Source organism: Poecilia reticulata, chromosome 1, assembly GCF_904066995.2.
Source record: "Poecilia reticulata chromosome 1, P_reticulata-male-v2, whole genome shotgun sequence".
Lineage (NCBI taxonomy): Eukaryota > Metazoa > Chordata > Actinopteri > Cyprinodontiformes > Poeciliidae > Poecilia > Poecilia reticulata.
Window position 1 is genome coordinate 11,145,123 of NC_088830.1, and position 22,118 is coordinate 11,167,240.

General features: G+C 41.4%; 1 protein-coding gene across 2 annotated transcripts; it reads right to left on the reverse strand.

The window, feature by feature from the left end:
• Positions 1-1,636: 1,636 nt before the first annotated feature.
• On the reverse strand, positions 1,637-21,975 carry prkacab (protein kinase, cAMP-dependent, catalytic, alpha, genome duplicate b). Of its 2 annotated transcripts, none has more exons than XM_008436763.3 (11): positions 20,884-21,345; positions 18,372-18,433; positions 16,496-16,624; positions 15,131-15,229; positions 13,005-13,087; positions 12,060-12,186; positions 11,229-11,324; positions 10,813-10,935; positions 8,820-8,879; positions 8,616-8,720; positions 1,637-8,523 (listed from the first exon to the last, which is right to left on the reverse strand). In XM_008436763.3, the coding sequence occupies exons 1-11, from the start codon at positions 20,927-20,929 to the stop codon at positions 8,398-8,400; spliced, it is 1,056 nt and encodes a 351-aa protein (XP_008434985.1). In that variant the 5' UTR covers positions 20,930-21,345; the 3' UTR covers positions 1,637-8,397. The 2 variants fall into 2 exon arrangements, 1 of the variants encoding a protein (XP_008434985.1); XR_536344.3 differs by lacking the exon at positions 1,637-8,523 and adding an exon at positions 9,599-9,727 and having other exon boundaries at positions 8,649-8,720; positions 20,884-21,975.
• Positions 21,976-22,118: the final 143 nt, after the last annotated feature.

The following is a 22,118-nucleotide window of genomic DNA, read 5'->3' on the forward strand; positions in this document are numbered from 1 at the left end:
AACAAATAAAATTAATTATGAAGTCTCTGTAAGCAAATTTGTTCTTTAAAAAAGGGCTAATTGATACCAAAGCACTTGGAAGACTTTTGTCATCCAAGTTTTTGGTAGAAAGAGAGAGAGAGAGAGAGAGAGAGAGAGAGAGAGAGAGAGAGAGAGAGAGAGAGAGAGAGAGAGAGAGAGAGAGAAAGGAGAAAATGGAAATTTTTGAGCTTGTTTTAATTCATCATACATTTAATTGATTTATTGCTCATTGCTACAGGCTTAGGTGTGTCAGGAGCAAAGTGACAGGCGATTTTTGCTCTTCAGGGTCGCCAACCACATCACAATCCTCCAGACCTTCAGCACTGCAGGCTTCCAGATTCCCCAAGGTTCCTCTGCCTTCATCACCGACCATCATCAGGGCTTTTCAAGGCACATACGTCAATCGCCTCAGGTTGCTCTACCATCGGTCCTGGCCACCTAATCGGCCATGTCACAGATCTCCTGCACCGCAGCCCTTCAAAGTTTTGCACCACCAACCTGCAGAGTCCAAGCTCCTGCACTGCAGGTCTTCTGACTCCAACTTCTTCCACCAAATGTTATACTTCCTGCGCCACAGTCGCACATTCACATTGTGGATTCCTGTAGATCCACAATTCTCTGATACCATGTCTGATTTTATTAAAAGATTTTCCTGTGATGTCACTCAAGGACACAAACTGTTTTAAGTGCTACCTTAAATTGCACCCACAGATGTGTCTCTGCATAACCCAAATGTTGGGAATTAACACACGAGAAGCTTACTTCTAACTTCTCAAAAGTCTCAAAGAGAATCTTTTGACATTATCTGGGATTTAACAAATCTAAAATCATTTCTGGTGTATGTATTGTTATACATCACTAACAGTGTGGTTTAGATTTTTAAAAGTTAGGGACAAATGAAGCAAACATAATTAATTAATATGAGGACACTTTGAGCTACAGCTGTTGCAAACTAGCAGACAATAACTATGTTAGGGATGTGAAATATTTACACAAACGGCTTGCCGTAGCCCTGTAGGAACTCCAGCGTTCGTTGGCCACATTGTGCGTTTAAGGTGGACTGAAGATGGCGCCTCCGTCCAACAAAACAGATGCACACAGCTTTTAAGGCGGAACTATCTCGCCTTGTGTCTGTACTCTTTGTTGAAGGTTTACAGCCAAACTCATCCATCACAGCGCAAAGAAACATAGAAGCTCTCTGAAGCTTACCATCATCTTTGGGTTTTTTGAGGAATCCGACTGAGCATTTCCATAAAGGTAGAGTTTTTTTTTTCTTTTTCTCTATACTTATCCAGATCTGGAAAATACTGAAAACACATTTCATACTTTTGTCTACTTTTCCAGACTGCTTAGGAACCACTGCACTCATGGTTGGTGGGACAAAGACAAGTTCACAAAGGCAAGGAATGGAAAGGGTGGGAGATAACCAATACCCCAGTCAGTCTTTACTAGAGGATGATTTACACACCTCACCATCATTTTCTTTCTCCATGAACTTGTCCTTGTTCAAACACACACACACGCACGCACGCACGCACGCACACACACACACACACACACACACACACACACACACACACACGCACACACACACACTACTCAGTAAGGACACAAGTTCAGGGGAGATTTTACAAGTAAAACTTTATTGGAATGATACTCATGTTGCAAAATATTACACTTGTTTTTATGTCACTGTTCCCGTGACTTCAGATGCTTCCATTCACAAGAGTGTTTTGTGTGTATGGGTGTGTGTGTGTGTGGCATGGGTCGATATGGTTTACACTGGCTGGGGAGGAGGGAGGTCTCATTTCCCTAAAAAGTGCGACAGTAGGCTCTTATGTACCAGCATTGTGCCTGCACTGAGAAGAAGTTGTGTCTCTGCAAAAGTGTCTCAAGGATGCTGCATACTGAACCCGACATGAAGGAAATGTTGGGGATGTGATGTCCCAACCACAGATGTAAACAATATCATGATGATAGTAATAGTCTATAAATTAGGCTATCATAACCAGTGAGCAAGCGGATGACGACCAGAAGGCTGCCATCTTTCTGCCAACATATCTTCAGATTCATCAAGAAAAAAATTGACAGAACACTGAACATAACAACTCAAGAGAGACATTTTTTTTTTTTAATTCAAACCAAGTGGCCTTACATGGCATGAACAAAATAAACAAGCCCCAGATTTATTGTGGTAATTCATTTCCTACCACTTAACACACAAGGATAGAGAAAAACAAATGTGAAGCATAACATTAGGTCATTTTATGAAGGCGCCTAAAAATTTCAGACTCTTTCCTTGTGAATCACAAGGTAAAATAAATAATGTTACAGTGGACCATTGTTCCAGATGTAGTATGTGTTTTTATTCTGCAATTAAGTGTTCCAGGTTCGCTGTAACTCCGACCAAACTCGCATTCTGTCTCTGTTCACACAGTAGTAATAACAATACAGCCAGTAAACACACTTTTGCCTTAAGAGTTTCACCATAAAACCAGCAGCTTAAACTGCAACAAATTTACCACATACGTGTTAAACGATGTGAGAGATGTGAACTGAGTGTTTCTAGATCTTAACCCACTCTGCATTTGTAATAAGGGAACTGACAAGACAAACCTATTTTTCCAAAGAAGTGTACAAAAAAACCCCCAAAACATATAATGAATCCAGAATTTACTGCAGCGGGATGATCTCCCACTAGAAAAAATAGAAAGTCCAAACTTTCTCTTGAGTACGTTTATTCAGTGGGGGAAATAATTGAATGATAGAATGTAATAGATTATTTTCAACAAAGTTACCAGAGCCATTCTTTTTTTTAGTCCCAACATTCCCTTTAAAATAGATGCAGTAGAAACATTTTAATTCAGAGAACAGAGCTGAACTGAGAACTGCAGCAAATAACGACATCTTTGGGGGATGCCAAGTCTCCATAACAATCATGAGATCCCGTCTACAAGCCACCCGGCTGCATGTGAGGCACGAAGCCTTTCCAAGTCCCTCCTTCATTAACAGAAACACGGACAGTTTACAAAACTCTACTGAGACCTTAAACAGCGGTACGAGCTTTGGTCAGATGAAACAGAGATTAAGCTTTTCAGCAACAAACACTGTAAGTGGGTTTGAAACAAAGTATGAACACGTGTAAATGTCATGTTGACTGAAGGACGGTGGAGGATCTGTAACGCTGTGAGCCTGTTAATTAGGGCATCATAAGTTCTTTGAAATACCTGATGATTTAGAGAAAAACCTGGTGGCTTCAGTAAACTGAAAATAGTTTGAAGAGCCAAGACTCTGGAGAATCTAGAGAGGATAACGTAAAGGAAAACGGCCAAAAGTCCATCTCTGTAAATGCCGTTGTGCTGCACTATTGTAAAAAGGTGGCTGTTTGAAGTCTTAACACAGGGCTCCCAGTAACTGTGTCACATTGTTGAAAGCAATTATTTCCTAACATGGTATTTCATTCCTCACTGAGTAAATTGACTTCAATAACAAGTTGGAATATTTAAAAAATGTGTGATATTATGGTACTACACTAATGTATTTCTGTAATTAACATTTTTACCAGACGTGATAATGTCTCTTCCTGCAAGTTCTCTTATTTGATGTTTATCGATAAAGCCAAATCAGACCTTCGCTGTATCGGAGAGGAGGCTCTGACTGATAGCTGAACCTCGGATACAGGAAGTGCGATGTGGCTCATAGAGCAGTGGGCTACATCTTTTAGTTTGCAGAACTGCTGAGTGCGTTTGCTTGTCAGTTCTACTTGTCGTTTATGGATCTGGAGTAGGCTTATGACCAGGTCCATCCCAGGTATTTTGGAAGCTGTTCTTCACAAGTATGGGGTGTCTGGCTGGGTATCCAATCTATGTCTGCCCAAAGTGGCCAAAGCAAGAGCTGGGGTCTGTATCCTCGGCATAAAGTGAAGCCTGTTCCCAGTGTGCTCTGGACTCCACCGATATTCATGGATCTCAAGGAATAATCCTGTAGGGGAGGGCGTCTGGTTTGGAAACCTCAGCATCTCATTTTTACTTTTTTTTTTTACTTAAGATGGGGGTTCTGTTGGCTTTTTCAGCCCATGACCTCCAGTGGGCACTGGAGTGGTTCACTGCACAGTGTGAAGCAGCCAGGATGAGAGTCAGCTCCTTTAAGGAAGACGGCTCCCCTCTCAGTCAGGGGTCAGGCTCTGCCTCAAGTGGAGGAGTTTAAGTATCTAGGTGTCTTGTTCCCGAGTGATAGCAGGACAGAATGCTAGATCAACAGATGGATTGGGGCTTTGTATGCAGCTGTGACGTGTTGTGCTGAAAAAAGAGCTAAGCTTTCAATTTACTGACCTAGGTTCTGACCCTCACCTATGGTAAGAAGATAAGAAAAGAGGCTGAAAGTATGAGATCCTGGATACAAGCGACCAAAATGAGCTTCCTCTGGAGGATGGTTGGACTCAGTCAATGCTTCTCCACATTGAAACAGTCAGTCGAGGCAGTTTGGGCATCTGATCAGAATGCCCCTTGGGTGCCTCCCTCTGGACGTTTTCTGATCACATTCCACTGGAAGGAGACCCAGGGGAAGACCCAGAATTCACTAGTTGGATTATATGTCCCATCTGGCATGGGAACGCTTTGGGATCCCCCAGAATGAGCCGGATCATGCTAATGGGGGTGGGGGGATGTCTGGGGATCCCTCTTGGACCCGATCTTGGATAAGTGGAAGACAGTAGATAGATGGACGGGAATGGTCTCTCCTAAGAGACACGTGTGGTAAAGGATACTGTGAACCCAAGTCGTCCACCTGGACAATGCCTCCATGTTAAGCCGTTTCAAACACCACTCTAATTTACAAATGACGCACACAGACTAGTAACATTGCAGATGTGTATTTCAAACAAAAGGCCAATCATATTTTTCTCATATCTGAGATTTTTCACGAAGTTGAGACTCTTGACAGAAAACATGATGAAAGGAATTCCTTGCGCCTATCTGAACTGTAATATTTCACATCCCTAATAAGGTAAAAGATTAAATTATAATTTAACGCCTGAAACAAAATTTAATCCTCTCAGGACATTGTTTTAATGCCCTGCTGTCAAACTGTGTCAAGCAAAGAGACCCCCGAACATCCGAGGTGGCCTTTGTCGTAAGCTTCAAATCACCAGGTTGTTTGGCGAACATGTAAAAGGATATTTCAACAAGTTATAGCAGGAAAGCAATGAACAAACATAGTTCTTCTCAGTAAACACATTTCTATTAGTCCTACTGACATAAAATTCACACTAGATGTCTGTAGCAACCCAAGAAACTCCCACTCACAGCAAGATCGACCTAAATTACTCCAGAAATTAAGTTATTTGTAATAAGCTTGAGTGAAAAAGGCAACTAAAACATAACTGAAATCTGTAACTGCGTAGTAAGCAATCCTGTCTCGTATTAGTTCAGTTGTCAATAATTCATGACAGCTGATTTAGGCGAGAGCATAAACAATTTGTCTTTTATGCTATCGCCAGAAAAACGTAAGAAGCAATTTTACGACCTCCACTACCCTATTATTGCAAAAATACAAATGGCACTGAACCATTACAGCCATTATCCGGAGGAGGAAAGAACACAATTTCACCAAAAATCAGCCACGACTAGGTGGTTTTTGTAAACATTTCTGACAAAAAAGAGTGATCAGAACAAGTCTCCAAAAGCAAAGAATTGCTCTCACTGAGCTTTAGTAATCCAATTTTTTTTAAATCATGGAAATAAACCACAATGGCCTCATTGACCGGAAAGTTTGCTCCAAGTCTGCTATAGAACATTTTGGTCAAGTCAGTGGAAAATTGGATTATCATCTTTAGATGAGACCAGCATTAATCTTTGAATGTCACTGCACACAATGTTTGGAGAAGAAATGGCATTGACCACCAAACCCAAAAACACCACACTGATAGTGACTTTCGGAGGGGGGAACCTTATACTGTGGGCCTGTCTTACAGGATGTGGTACTGGCAGCATTTATAGGAAGAAATGTACCAAGATATTCTTAGTAATGCCCTCGTTACAATATTTTGTATCGTTCTTTTGCCTCCAGGAAATTATTTTATTGGAAAATAATGTATATTGCGTCACTATACATGACTTTAATTATAATATAAACAAAATCTTGCCACATGGGAGTGGTTGTTATACATGCAGCAGCTGCTACAAAGTCATGTCAGCTGCAGCTGTTGTGTTCTGATTAATTTGGTTAGTAATTGTTTGAACACTAGGGGGCGCTCTCAGAGCATAGAAATGTAATTCCCATAGGGTCTGTTTTTTGTTTAATCTTTCTAAGGAGAAATTAAAAGATGGCGTGGTTATGAAAACGCAATACATGACTGGTCATGACTGCAGAGCATTAAAAAAAATTGTCCTATTTGTCTCTAGTATAAACAGACAAAGCTGATCAAAAGTAACAAACACTTGAAAAACATGACAGGATTTGAGGTTTTACAAAATGGCCTTAATTTCCTCCTCATGTAACAGGTATCTTTTAAAATGCCAGCGGCAAGATAGGAAGGAGTGCAACAGCACGTTTCAGAAAGACAATGATCCCAAAAATACAGTCATGGGAACTTCTAATCCGGTGTCGGAAAAGGAACCAGAGGACAGAAAAACGGCTCAGTGAGTCACCTGACTTGAACATAATTAGAAACTCTATAGAAATAATTGGTTATCAGGGAGTGGCGAAGAAATCTGAAGACAGTTTTAATCAAATAGGTCAAAATGACAACTGAGAACTTCAACTGGTTTCTATATACGGGAGACACCTTAAAGCTTTTCTTTCAAATATTTAAGAGAATTCAACTTTATAATATGCAACCTGATTTATGGACTTAGTTGCTTTTATTTCTTTGCATGCACAGATTATTTGGGTTGCTAGCAACATCTGGTGTGAATATTATACCAATAGCCTCTTTGGAAACAAATTCTCTGAGGAAAAACATGTTCAATACAAAATTCCCCGATGCATATTCACCTCCTGGTGCTTCACCCATCTCTAACTTGACAAACAGAGTACCAATCATTTTCAGATCATCAATACATACACATAAAATGAAACTTAGCAAAACTAGTGCATGTCCTGAACACACACAAAAGAAATGATGACAGAGTTTGCATGGTTCTCTTTTGTGATATGAGCAATGATCAAGGTAAAGCCCACCATCCTGATTGCCATCCGTACAGACCGGAGCGCTGCTGACCCTCAGCCAGAAGCAGTCGGAGGTCCTCTGCCTCACACGGTGTCTAAAAGTCAAAACCAGGGGGGCCAAACGGTTGTTTCAACAAGTAGAATAATCTCATGTAGTAAATTAGCTCTGAGCTGAAACAGGAAGTGCTTTTCTATCAAAACTGACCAAATATTCTGGAAGGGATAAAGTGTGGAAGACGCCAACTAAAACTCTAAATAGTCCCTCTTTTTTTTTTTTGTTCCTTTTAAACTCGTTTAAAACCAGAACTTCAAATTCCCAAATCTGTACTCCGAGATTTACCTGCTGACCCTTAGGCTTTATGGAGATAAATGTCTGTTAAGTGATATGTTCAAACCTGAGTTTCCATTATGCGGTTGGTGTTTTTCTGACAACACCGTCGAAACTGAGAGAAAGCCGTCCTTTTTATTGGTATGTTGTCGTACTGTAACGTTAGCATGGTATGGTTTCACTGGAGCCACTAAGTACCTACTAACATTTAAAAATGGAGTACTGCAGATATGTACAAAGTCTGTATATATTAACAATAATAAGAGCCGTAGATGGAGTTACACAACAGACGTACCTGACTTTTTGTTTCGTCTTTCTTTTGGCCCCTCGTGCCTTTGAAGTGTTTCATTAATGAGATGGGTCAGGTGAACTCAAGACAAACTATATATCACATGGGCATTTATCTTAACGTGTGTTGTGTTTTGCTCAAACCATCTCATCGGCATGAACCGATGATATCTTGCGTGCGCGCTCGTGCGATGACCGGCAGATTGACGTGTTGACTCGTCTTTGCTGTGGCGCAGAAACGAACGGAACAGAAACGGATGCAGAAACGGGAAGATCTCGGGCGGGAATGCGTAGAGGCAACTCTAAGTCGGTGGGGCTCCCGACACCCATGAAACACAGCGTCGTTATAAAGGGATTCATAAATAAGACGACAATAAATAAAACACAACAGAAACGCAACAGAAAAGGCAACACTGCTGGTTATCAGTCTCCGCTCTCTTTTTCCACACACCTCTATTCGATTTTTTTCCCTTTTTCTTTTTTTGTAGCTGGTGCTTATATTTGGACAGAAGACAGTACACTTTTCTTGTGTCTCCCTTTTGACCAGCCTACCTTAGACTTTCCCTATTTTCCTTATTTCTTCTCCTCTAACTCTAGAATTCAGCAAACTCCTTGGCACATTTCTCGGTGAAGGAGACGCGGATCTCCTCCTCTTCATAGTCGTCAAAGTTGCTGGTATCGCCTGGACCTTTGAACTTTGGAACAAAGGGAGCTTCCACCTAGAAAAAAAAACCCATCAAAAACATAAAAGGCTCCGAATCGCAATCAAATCCAGTGCAAACGGAGACACAACGTAGAAACACCAACGTACCTTTTTCTGGTAGATGGCAATCCAGTCAGTTGTTGCGAACCACTTATGTCCTTTGATGTCGTTGACTCCGTTTTTGAGGTTCCCAAAGCGTTTTGTGAGATCCACCTGAAACCAAGAGGAGAACGTTCCCATCATCTTGGAGGTCTTGGAAAAATAAACCACGCCTCACTGGAAGTTCAGAACTTCCTCGACTTTTGCCTTCACCTGTAGGAGGTTCCTCAGTAGGTCCTTCAGGTCTGAACTGAAGTGAGACGGGAAACGAACCTGAGGACAAGGAAGTAGAAGAAGCGGTTGTGTGAACGCACAGTTACAGAGCCAAAAAGAGTCTTCCGCAACAAGTCACCAAAAAACACAAACAAACAAAAAAAAAAAGCAGGTGAATGGGAGCATTGGGAATCCTTCTCATCTTTGTTGTCCCTTTTTGTTTTACCCTTCAGGGGTCGCCACAGCATCCTCTGCATCCTCTACGCTCACACCAACTAACTTTATGTCCATCCATAAATCTTGGGTTTGGTCTTCTTCTCGGCCTCCTGCTCCGTGGCTTCCAACCTACTGACATGTCTGCGGATGTCCAAACCATCTCAGCCTGGCCTCTCTGATTGCTCATTCCATCACTGCCAAACAGAACCTCAACATCTTGAGCTGTGAAACCTCCAGTTCTGCCTCCTGTCTTCTCTTCATCGGCACTGCCTCTAAACCACACACCATCGCCGGTGTCACTACTTTCCTTACTTTCTTGTTGATACACTTTTATCACACATCCAACTCTGCGCTTCTCTCCATCCATTCCACCCCACTCGCACACACTTCTTCACCTCTTTTCCACACTTCTTCCACTGCTCTGGAAGATTGACCCCAGCCCTCTACCTTCTTTTGCCTTTACTTTCTGTCACATCACCGTTACATTTGTTCCCCTCTCATTCACACACACACATTCTGTCTTGCTGCAACTGATCTTCATTCCTCTCTTTTCCAGTACACACCTCCACCTGTCTTGCTTTTCCTCTACGTGTGCCCTGCTCTTACTGCAGACCACAATGTCGTCTGCAAACACCACAGTCCTTGGAGAACTCCTGCCTATCCTCATCCTCATCTGTTAGTCTGTCCATCACCTACACGAACAAGAAAAGGAGAAATCCACTTTGGTTTTTTGCACCAACGGTTGTTGGTATCAACTTCCAACTGATTGTTTTTTTTTTTTTTACAAAATGAAAACGTTTCTGAACTCGCCTTGATTCACTCTAATGGTGTCAAACTCCAGTCCTCGAGGAGCGGCGTCCTGAAACTTTTACCTGTATCTCTAGTTCACCAACACTTGAGTCAAAAGGCTGCAGTCAAGTTCTCCAGAGTCCTGCTAATGACCTAAATGTTTGATTCGGGTCTGCTGAAGCTGAGACACGTCTAAGAGCCGCATGGCACCGGCTCTGAAGGAGTGAAATCTGACACCGGTGCAAGACGGTTACTGCTTTTAAAATAGGGCTCCACGGTATCTGGGAAACGTAACTGGGATGCTACTTAACGCACAATTTAATTTATTTTCTTTTCTGTTTCCATTGTCATCACGTTCCCACCACTATTTTGCAATCTGAAGACATCCGTACAGTGAACATGTATCTCAACAGACCAGAATCATTCCTGGCACGCAGATTTTGTTTGGATTGCATACAAAATATGTCCTGTCAAATATTGCATCCAAGCAGTCTTTAGTGAATATGATATTGCAATTCAATATATTAACATATAGCTCTAAAAGCTTTTAAAATGTCTTAAAAAACTATTCAACGAAAATTCTGATTTCTCTAATAAGAAGGGAAACTTTCATCTTTAAAGTTAATTGTTACATTTTGCATTGTAGATTTTTGGTTCACGTCTTATAAAAACGTCAAACTCTTACGTCGAATTATGTACAAGAACTGAAATTACTCAGTCTTGGTGAGACTTATTTATATAAGACCATAAATCCCAAAAATTAAATAATGTACCACGAAACATCTGGATTTCTTGCCGAAACATTTATGTACTGTAGAAGAAGTCTCCAGAAATCACTGAGTTTTTAAACAACATAAAAGAGAAAAGTACTGGAAATTAATAACACTTTTCTCTCAAAAGCGCGAGACTAAACAGTGAAACAGAGTGGAGAAGTCCGTCTTCAGTCAAAAACACCAAACATTTCAAAAATGAAAACAGCAAAACTCACCTTCCCTGATACAATCTTTTCATAGATTTGAATTGGCTGATCGGCAAAGAAAGGAGGATACCCTGCTGCCATCTCATAGACCAGAACACCCAGCGCCCACCAGTCCACTGCCTTGTTATATCCCTGCCGGTGTAAACAGGTGGAGAAAGTTCTCTTTAAAGCACAATCAATATTAGATATCAACAATTTCCTTAATATGTTTGCTCTTTTGTGTTATTCATCGCAGCTAGGACCATATATATATATATATATATATATATATATATATATGTTGTTGTGATGTTAAAACAGAAAAAAAAAAGTGCTTTCATGCATTTTCAGATTGCCTCACTTCAGGCTTCGAATAAAAAACTAAATCAAAAACAAAAACAAACAAACAAGCAAACAAACATAAAAGTCAAGGGAAGATGGATCACCTTGCTGAGGATGATCTCTGGAGCCAGATATTCTGGGGTGCCACACAGTGTCCAGGTCCGGCCCTTTACCCGTTTGGCAAAGCCAAAATCTGTAACCTGAGTAGCAATGAGAGAGAGAGAAAAAAAGAGCTGACAGACATTTATTTTAATGAGAAACAACAGAAATAAAATGGACAGAGATAGATGGAACACAAAACATCTTGGAACAGAAAGAAATATTTGCTGTTATTTCTCATTAAACCACAAGGGGGCGACACAACCATTCAAGACTCTTCCAGTTTTACTACAATAATATGAATATAAATTTCATTTCCAGACAGTTTTCTATATTTTTTTTTCTTTTTCAGATTTTTAGGAAATTATGAACATGTAGACTCTCCTGCTTGGTTTTCTGTGGTTTCCAGAATTTTACCGTATTTACGAAATTTATTTAAAATTCAGGCAACCACAGCTGCACCGGTATTTTACCGTAAATTAGAGACTTTTTTTTTTTTTTTTACAGTGTGGAATTAATGACTTTAATCCCTTTAAATCCCAGTTTGTGATTAAAAAAAATCATTTTATCTCAAACAATTTCAAAATAATAGGGAAAAACACAAAAACTGATATCAGAAAAATAAATCCAAATGCACAAATAATAACACAAGAATAAGCCTGAGGAACTAAATACAAAGAAACGAGCTGATATGAGAACACCCTTGTGATAATAAATCGAAATATAAATTGAATATGGCCAAAACCTACAGCGAAACTATGAACAAACATGAACAAAAATGAAAACCAGGACACAAAACACCGAAAGATCGTGAGAGAAGAAACAGAACCTCTGACCTGTATGTAGCCCTGTTGGTCTATGAGCAGGTTTTCAGGTTTCAAGTCTCTGTAGATCAGGTCCAGAGCGTGCAGGTACTCAAAGGTCAGCACGATCTGAGCAGCGTAGAACCGAGCGTGCGGCTCACTGCGCCAACAGAAGCACAGCGGTGAGCAGATTGGTCAAAACTTTGGAGAATTAAGACACAGCAACAAAAATAGCAAAACATCTTCATGGCCGTCATCAGAAACTACTGAGCGCTTCCTGAATGCACACTTCAATCAGTAACTTCAGGAAGTTGTGTTAGCAACCGTTAGAGCAAATTCACTCATTATTCACAATTCTTTTCTCAGACTTTTCAGCAGCCGTTGCAACTTCTCTGCAAATCCGACGAATCACCTTAACATTTTTTTTTTTATTATTATTTCAATCTTTTCTGAGCAATCACTGGAACTCGGCTGAATTTTGACCAATCTCCTCAATAATAGTTAATAATTTAACTTCCTGTTTTGCGACATCTCCAGAAGCCTGCACCTGGAAGATGAAAGCATGCGTGACGCTAAGCGGTGACGTTTTCTTTTTTTTTCCTGCAAAAACCCTTGTGAGACGTTCTGCAGGACCTGCTTGTAGAGCAAACAGTTCATGTTAACCTGAATGACCAATTAGGATTTCTTCTTTTGCACTCTGACTACTCCTTTGGACATGACTTTATTTGCATTACGTTTGCTATTTTAAGAAGGCAATTGAAAATGTTACCTGCATTTTAAGTTTTAACTCTGTTAAAATCCCGTCGTTTATTGGGAGGCTTTTAAACGATCATGTTATGGCAAAATAAAGCTTAGAAAAAGCAACTTTGACCACAACTTTTTGAAAAAGGAACTGCAAAATCAGTTATTTCAGGCTGCAAAACAATCACAACAACAAAATCATGGCAACATTTTTGAGGGACTGTTACATGCACTGACCTGAATCTGCCAATTCTTCGTAGGTGGGAAAACATCTCTCCACCTGGTACATACTCCATAACCATGTAAAGGTTGGTGTTGTCCTGGATGCACAAATAAAAGGATGGAGATTAGATATACAAACACACAATAAACTGGAAAAAGACATGGGAATCTGAGCACAAAGCTTGTTGAACTTCTTGCTAATGTGTGTTCCCTGACTGCTTTGGTGAAGTAAACCTTAAATGACAAGACTGTAACACAAATAAAGTGACAAAATAGTTTCACAAAAACTCAAAATACCAGCTTCAAAGGTGAACCCTAGAGTCAGTTTGTCTCTTTTGGGCTGCAGAACAGCAGCTCAGCAGCATAAGAGCTGAGGAAGGCTTCTCTTACAAATAAAATACTTTTACCTGTAATTTTACTCCGTTGAAAACTTTTTTAATATACAAATGTGATACTGGACCTCTCAGAATGACTGGTGGCATAGACTCATGTTCATCGGTGCCACTTCAATCCGTGTGCAGAGCAGCACACATGGACCGATAATAGGTTTATTTAAGGCCTCAAGGATACTGAATGCCTGCCCAACCAGGTGCGTCTAAACAGCTTAACCTGAGTAAGGACATAATTGGAGCACGGCCCTCATCTGGGTTAGTCTGTGTAGGTGCAAGAGCACTGCTGACACCTCTTCACGTGGCCGGCCTGGTTTTGTTCTGCTGAGACGCGGGTTTACGGTCTCGGAAGAGGCGACAACACAACAGAGGTAATGAATCTAATCTGGACTGGTTTATGCAAATTTATTAAAGACTCTTGATTGGATAGGCTCTTAAAAAGTTTATGAATGGGAGGTCACTCAGCTTGTGATTGGCTACATGTGTTCTGATTGTAGAAGAAGGAGTGAATTACATCTAAACTGGATCAATTTTAGAAACTACAGGTTCTAAATAAGGCATTAAAAAAGCAGTGAATCGATGACATGTTTAGATTCTCAAATTTACGTTTTTCTGGTGAATGACCTGGACAAAAAGTCACATTTTGATGTTCTAAATCCAAACTAGAGGAAATAATCTGAAACTGAGGTAATGGTTTTTTTTTTTTGGTTTTTTTTAAAGTCAAAATTTTTCCAGAAATCTTGATTTTCATCTGGAGAAATCTGACATTTTTCCATAAACGTAGTCAGACTTGGAAACCAATAAAACAACATAAATGGGTCTTAATCATTTGGCTCCTTTAATCATTTCCTACTTTTATTGCTTTAGGTCTGTAATTTCTAGGAAACACACACAAACATTGCTGAATCGTTAGCATTCAGCAATGCTAACGATGCTAATAGCTAATAGAGGAAGATAAAGACATTTCCAGATTAAAACTTCAAAACATTTTGTCTTTGTTTACGATCAGCATTAACCTGATTTACTGCGATTGTTCTCTCACGGACATGGTAGAATATCACATTCGTTCCCAGCAAACGTTTTAATAATCACACTGCGAAAGCTGGAATTTATTTTAAACGCAGTTTAATCGAAGCTCGGCAGGTCAGACCGTTTACAAAAGCGATGATCCGAAACTGGCCACATTTAACTGGTCGGCGCATCTCACTAGTTACGTGATTAAACAGTAACTATGACTGTTATTCTCATAAAATCTTACGGTACAAAATGAGCAATGGTTAGCGAGGTGAACACCAAAACGCGGGTGGGTCTAAATGGAGAGGTCAGCAGCGGGGTCATCAGAGCTCTGAGCGTTTGGAGCTCACGCTCCCTCCACATGCTCACGTGCCACACAATCATTTCGTTATGCAGCGACAGACAAGTTCACGCCTGATGCTGCCTCTGCATACAAAGAGGCGACTGACGCCACATAAACAGACAGGACGGAGCAGCGCCATGTAGAAACAGCGCGGGACTTCACAACAACAGCAGCAGCCAGTTTGATTCAATTAAGCACAGCAGAGGGCGAGCGCCCATCTTTTTAGCTCACTGTCTTTTATTTTTGTGGTCTGAAACGCTTTGATTCTGTCAAGCTAACATGCTTTCGGAGGCCGTTTTGAGGAGAAGCTCTGGACAGTCGGCCTGAACGCCAAAACGTCCAATTTGCGACCGCCCGCGAAAACAAACAGGGACACCGTCAGACGTTCTCCGTACCTTGAATGAATACTCTAACCGCACAAGAAAGGGAAAGCTGACAGCCTGGAGGATCCTCTTCTCGTTTAGAGTGTGCTCTATTTGCTTAAGCTTCACCACCTGGAGGTCACACACACACAAGCAAAACACACACAAGCAAACTCAGAAGAAGGAAAGGAACTCAGATTGATCACATAAAAGACTTGTGAAATTTGAATTAGGTAATAAAAGAACAACAACTGTCTTACAAGAGCACCCTAACATCATCTGAGAGGTATACAAGCTTTACTTTCACTAAACAGTTAAATACTAGATTAGTCACTTGATACTGGGGTTTGGAAAACAAGACAATGAGATTTTAATGTTATTTTGTGAATAACTTAAGAACACCGTTGTTTTTTGTTTTCACAGTTCATCAGAAACTGCACTTTAAGGATTCTGAAATAGTCAAAACAAGAGTTTACTGACATCGCTCTCGGCGTAACATCTCTAAAAATGTAAAACACCCTTCTTACATTTCTTATCAAAGTGAAGCGCGTCTAACAAAACGTTACCTAGCCATTGTATCTGCTCGTTCCGGAAATGAAGGTAAGCTCTTCAGGCTCGACAGATGATTTCCAAGTTTAAGACTCGTGTTTGAATTGCTGACGCTTTCATTGTGGTCACTGTGAGAACAGCATGACTGGCTTCCACTGTCCTAACCGCATCAGTTCACACCATCTGCAGAGTAACTCCAGCCGGGTTTGACCAGCACATACATCATCGTTGGCCTGTCGAACTCACTCTAAAGCGGCCGTGATACCGATTCAGACATCGGAAATGTCTGAATTGTCTTTTAGAAAGAGCGATTTCCTTTTTGCTTGTTTTTTTTAAACTTTTAACCAGAAATGATCAAATGCAGTCCAGATTCCTTAAAATAAAACATGAAATCGGCTTTTCACTTCTGAAGGGAAGTAAAAACTCAGACGCTAACTTCGGCGTCATGAACCAGATGCGGTATCCTCCAAAACCCTTTCAGTTCTTATGATCCGTTTGGGTCTTCTACAACAACAAAAACATCCATAAAAGATTGTCAAATAAAGAACTTAAAAGCTTTCAGCGACTACCAGCACAACTCAACAACCTTTTCCTGTCTTACACCACAGTAATATTCTCATTTGCTATTAGCAGGATGATCAGGGATGAAGTTTACACCTGGATTTGATGCTCCCTGAACGAAGCACCAGGCATCCCCCCCCCCACCCATAAAAAACAGGTCAGTGTTTCCCACAAGTAACAAGTGGCAACACTGAACATGAGCATCTCGATGACGATAACATCTCCCAGCCCTCCTAACTCCGCCCGCCCTCCTGCGACCTCGATGACCCCCACTCTGTCGAGACTGACCTTCTGCTTGTTGAGGATCTTCATGGCGTAATGCTGTCCCGTTTCTTTGTGCTTCACCAGCATAACGCGGCCAAACGAGCCCGTGCCCAAGGTTTTCAACCTCTCAAACTGCTCCAGGCTAGCAGTGTTCTGGACACATGGAAAACAGGAAGGGTTAGCACGTTTTTCTGAAAAAGGACGGCGGGAGGCGCCATTGCAAAGCCATTTTTATAAACGCATGCAACGGATGCCCACAGACGGACATAAAAGTATTCGTAATAACAAAAAGAATAAGATAGGCACTGTAAAGTAAGGTCTAATATACAACGTATGGAAAAAATAGCAGGTTTACATTCTACGTAATGGGCGTGTGTGATAGGAGAACTGCCCAAACTGTGCTGCTATATATTTCTGCAGAAACAGGCTTTTTACAAGACTATGAAGACATGCATAAAGAACTGCCTGTGGGAATGTAAACGGGATGCTGTATTTGTTGGAAACAGTGATGGTTGCATTCTCTGAAGAGAAAACTGGAATTGGCGGGTCACAGTTTTACAAAAATTGGAAATCGAAAATTGGCCAGAAATTTGGAGCCAGTCCGTCTTTATTCACTGCTGCAAACAGAAACGGTGATGGTTACAATTGCAGCATCAAGTGGTCTGGACATTGAGGTGGTTCATTTGGTCTTTTGGCTCACTTGGTCTTGAGGTCACATCAATTAGTGACCCCAAAATGTCACTAAGTGATGCTGTTAATCTTACTGTGAGTTTTTCTTTTTAGTCACCATTTCCTGACTTACACAGGGATCAATTATTGGTCTTTCCCAGTTTGAAGAGGGGCTAAGTGAAAAAATAGTTATCCCTCAGGGGAACTAATAAGGTTGTGGATTCCTGACTAAAACTTCCTCAATCAGCAGAGCTTAAGATACCAAAACGCTTCAATTACATTTAAATGAGTAGACAATGTTGAGAAATGTTCACATTTCTCAACTTGGGATTTTCTCCCACATCTATGAAAGTATTTCAATTAACTGTTGGGAGTTTGTGTGGTTGTTGTGCTACAACAGAAAAAGATTCATTATTTTTTATAAAAACGTCTTAGCTGTTGTTGAATCAACCTTCAGACCTCTCAGGTCTTCTGATTCTGGTTCTGCTCTGCATCCCCAGAACCAGAACCAAACGCGGAGAAGCAACATTCAACTTCTATGCACCACAAATCTGGAACAAACTTCCAGAAAACTGCAGAACAGCTGAAACACTGGGTGCCGTTAAGTCTGGACTACAAACCCACCTGTTTAGAGCTGCTTTTGAAACACAATCACGAAACACGAATCAACAATCTGATGTGTAACGACGGGAAAAAGTAATGTTTGAAATGTTTGCCGTATGTTCTATGACTTTGTATTTTCGTGTTTTTATGATGTTTGAAATGCCTTGTTGCTAAAATCTGCTAAATAAAAAAAACGTAACCGATTGATTAATCTTTACCACTGGGCAAATACCTGCCAGTGCACAATGCGATGTAGAGAAAACACTTTGGTAAACCATAAAAAACAATTGTCACAACAACTGCATTGATGTATTTTAAGACACAATCATATTAACCACTGATCAGGTCATTAGAAAGTGACAACTTGATGCAGTGGTCACTGTTGGTTTCTCCTTAAATCTCAGCTGAGTGGAAGGTGGGGTGTCCGCCTTCCAATCAAACCTTGTTACACTCAAACGAGCCAAACAATTTAGACGTCGCAGTAAAACTTTAAAACTATTCATTTCTATATTTCTGTGTGGCTGACAGACAGAAATTGTCCTAAGCCAGAGTTGGGCAAAACATAAATGACAACTGCAAGAGTGTCTTCCACTTTCTGCACATTAAGGTGAATCAAGCAGACACAAACCTGTGAAGGATTCTCCCATTTCTTGAGGAAGTCCTCTTTGGCTTTAGCAAGGAACTCCTTGACTGCAGGAGGACGAGAGAAACGTGTGTTAGCGGTTTGTTGTTACAGATAATGAGAGATGCCACAGAAATACTTAAGAGTCTGCTGATATTTTTAGAGGTCAACTGCACAACGCATGACTAAACCTACATCCTGCTTCACTGTTATTTGTGGCATTACTTCACAACTTTGACTAACATGCAAAGCAGTTCCAAACAATAATTTGCATCCAACACACACATACACACACACTCATCCAGTCACAGTGCTCAAAACTCTACTTGTGAAAACACCTCAAAAAGACAGCATAATCACATGTTTAAGTGGATGTGGTAAGAAATTTCACGTGTTTCTTTTTTTTTTTGATAGATACTTTTATATTAAAACAGAAAGAAGGTGCAAATCGTGTTACGCTTTCCTGAAACTCTAAGAGCCGATTCCTGAAACTGGAAGCGGAGTAAGAACTTTCCAGTCTGCATGGCAAATAATCTATGATTCTCAAACATTAAATACATAAATAAATACGAACGGGCTGAGCAAGTATCTGCTCGGCACTGACAAACCGCCTGAATGTAGACGACACAGCAGAGGAGAGTCTAACTAATCCTCGTTGCACAGCAACCGTGTTTAAGCATTACACATGTGGCATATGCTTGTAGCACATGTCCCGCTAATGTTTTGACATGCAAACCACTTTCTGACGCTTCGTGTTATATTATAGTGCAAAGAGTTGGAAGACTTTCATTTTCTGCTCAACAATAAATTTGCATTGAGCTTACAGCACAGGTGCTGTGAGTGCAGGTCCAGGCCAAGGATGTGTGGAATATTTTTTTGTGGTGCCTCCCAAACGGGCCTTTGCCTACGGATCACATTTTGCTGGACGATAAATTGCCCCAGAAATGATTGCGATAGACGATATTATTGTCATTGTGAGACCATTTTCAACTAAAAATAGTGACAATGAAATACTAATGCAAGTTTGCCCTCTCAAAGACGAATCAATTTAAATTTCATACAGAAAAGTTCATGCTAAAAGACATTTTGAAAAGCATAATAACCAAAAGCAATAAAAAAAAGAAAATACAAACCACACATGAAATGTGATTAAGATTCAGCTGGGTGTTGATTACTTTGAATATTTCCAGTTGTGGATTCCTTTGGACCACGGTACGCTATTTCTAATAAATGCACAGCGTTTACGTTGAGACTTTTCCCTTACAACAAAGTATTTTTTATCATTTAGTTTATATATTAATCACACAAAGATTATATATAATCTTTGTGTGAACGTACTTGTTTTGATTGCACCAGAATTCCCCCAGTGTGGGACACTAAAGGAATTTCTATTCTATTCTGTGAAATGGTTTTTATTAGTTTTACATAACTACTACTGCAAAGTTGAGGGGAAAATTGCACGAATGTGAGAATAATTAATAGTTTTTTAAATAATATCCAGAACCAAAAGCCTCACAAGAAACATTTAATTTAGCAAAAAAGTAGAAATGTGTCATTACATTGTAATATATATTTTTTTATTTTTATTCAGGGAAGTCCGTCTGAACAGTTGGTTCTCGTGTAACAAAACATAGATCATAAATACTTATGACTTATTTGCAAAAATGTTTAAATATCCCCGAAATGTTTCCCCAGCTCAAGTAGCATACAAAGTTTCAACATAACTCCAAACATGCTAAACATACGTACACATATCCCTCCACGCAATGTGTGCAGACAGTGGTGAATTTATCAATGTGAATTCAAGTTTTTTGTTGAAGGAAACCCCACAAACCAATTAAACCCCACAAACCAATTAAACCCCACAAACCAATTAAACCCCACAAACCAATTCCGAGCTTCCGAGAAGCTTCGCAGTTCGCCGATGCTTTGGGCCGGCACTGGGGGTGTTGGGACCAGTGTCAACAACAATATCTATTTCCATAAAGCAACAGGCACAGAGTGTTCGGGAAACATCTGACACATAGCTCGTTTGCGATCTTGCCAAGATCGGAGCGCAAGAGAGAAGTGGAGACGCTAACATAGCCGCAGCTTGCACTCGCTCTCGGCTGGTTTGCAGCTCGTAAAATGATGACTATAGACTAAAACTTGCTGTGTAGAATCCCATGCCTCACTAACGCACCACGAACAGAGCCTAAAATCGATTCCCGATCAAGATGCTTCATATGGACATGGAGTGAAGCGTTGCTGCGTAATTACTACACGCATACAGTTTTAAAGCTCAATTCGCGGGTCGTAATGAATGGAGGTAGCGGGTGGGGGGGGGGGGGGGGGGGCAGGTGGTGTGAAGCTTTAACGGGATGCTGTGTCACGTTGTTTCTCATCGTTTCATGAGGATGTAACGGAGCAGGTACAGATCGGAGGGGAGGGGATGGGGGTGAGAGAGAGAGAGAGAGAAAGAGAGAGAGAGGGAGAAAGAGATAGAGAGAGAGAGAGACAGAGAGAGAGAGATACCCACCGCTTTCCATCTCGTTGCCCTTTCTGGCCGTGGGCGCGTTGCCCATGATGACAACCTGTCAACGGAGCAATCAGTGGCTTTGGGCCGCCCTGCAGCCTCCTCAAGCCGGTTTAATCTCTCTTAGATCTTCTCTGTGTTTTCTCTACCCAGCAGAAACGCAGCGTTAACCCGTTTTGAAGAAGAAGAAAAAATAAAATTAAAAAAAAAAAGAAAAAAAGAAGAAGAAGAATCCCCGACAGTTGCTGCTAATGCGGCGCCACGGCGAGGAAAGGCTGAGAAAGCGGCTCCACTCCCCTCCACGGTCATCCGCAGCCGACGCCGGGTTTCAGATCCTCTCCGTGGACCCCCGGCCCCCTGGTTAGGGCTTCAGTGGAACCATCAGACCGAGCTCGGCGCAGATGGCCCGAGCACGGAGGATACAGTCTCCGCCTGACCCTCCTTGCAGCCCCCGCCGATTGAGCCCCCCTCCCCACCCCCGGCTCCCCACCTCTCCTCAGTCCAGAAAAACAACGATTCCCGGCGCGAGCGAGCAATATTCTCAGTCCGAAGCGTCCCGTTTTCCGGTGGTGAACCCAGCTTTAAAAAAACAAATCAACCTAGGCTGGGTCCGGCAACTGCAGGTATTCATCCAAATCAACATTGGCCCCCCGTAGCCTCGGAGACGAGCGAGATGACGGAACTACAGGCTGGCGAACGCTCCGCCTACTCGCCGAATCATCCGTTAATTGACAGCTAAGAGCCGCTCGATGATTGGCTGCATCCTTGCAACGGTAAGCTCAGGAGTCCTCTGATTGGATATCTTGTTCTATCCCTCAAAGGGACAGCGCGTCTGACAGTCCTAACAGAAAAGCGAGTGAGAGGAGCGTCATCGATTATTTTCCTCCCAACAACGCTCGCGCCCACTGTCTCTGGTCTCCGTTCTCCATTGGCTGGATGCGGAGGGACCGTGGGAATCTCAGTGAGCGCGATGTTGTCCATTGGCTGTGAGCAGTGATTGACAGGAAGGCCCGCCCACATCCCACCGCTTAAAAAAAAAAAGAAAAGAAAACTCATTTACCCCACCCCCGTCCCCTCCAGCATCCAGCGACTGATACACGTTTGGCTGAGTGACGTCAACCGCGTGCTATTTTTAGATATGTTGGTCAGAATTTAACGCACGCTTGTATGGCAGGACATCGTATCACATAATCAAACTGCACTTCATTTTGTTCGTATTAATAATGGCAACTAGTCAG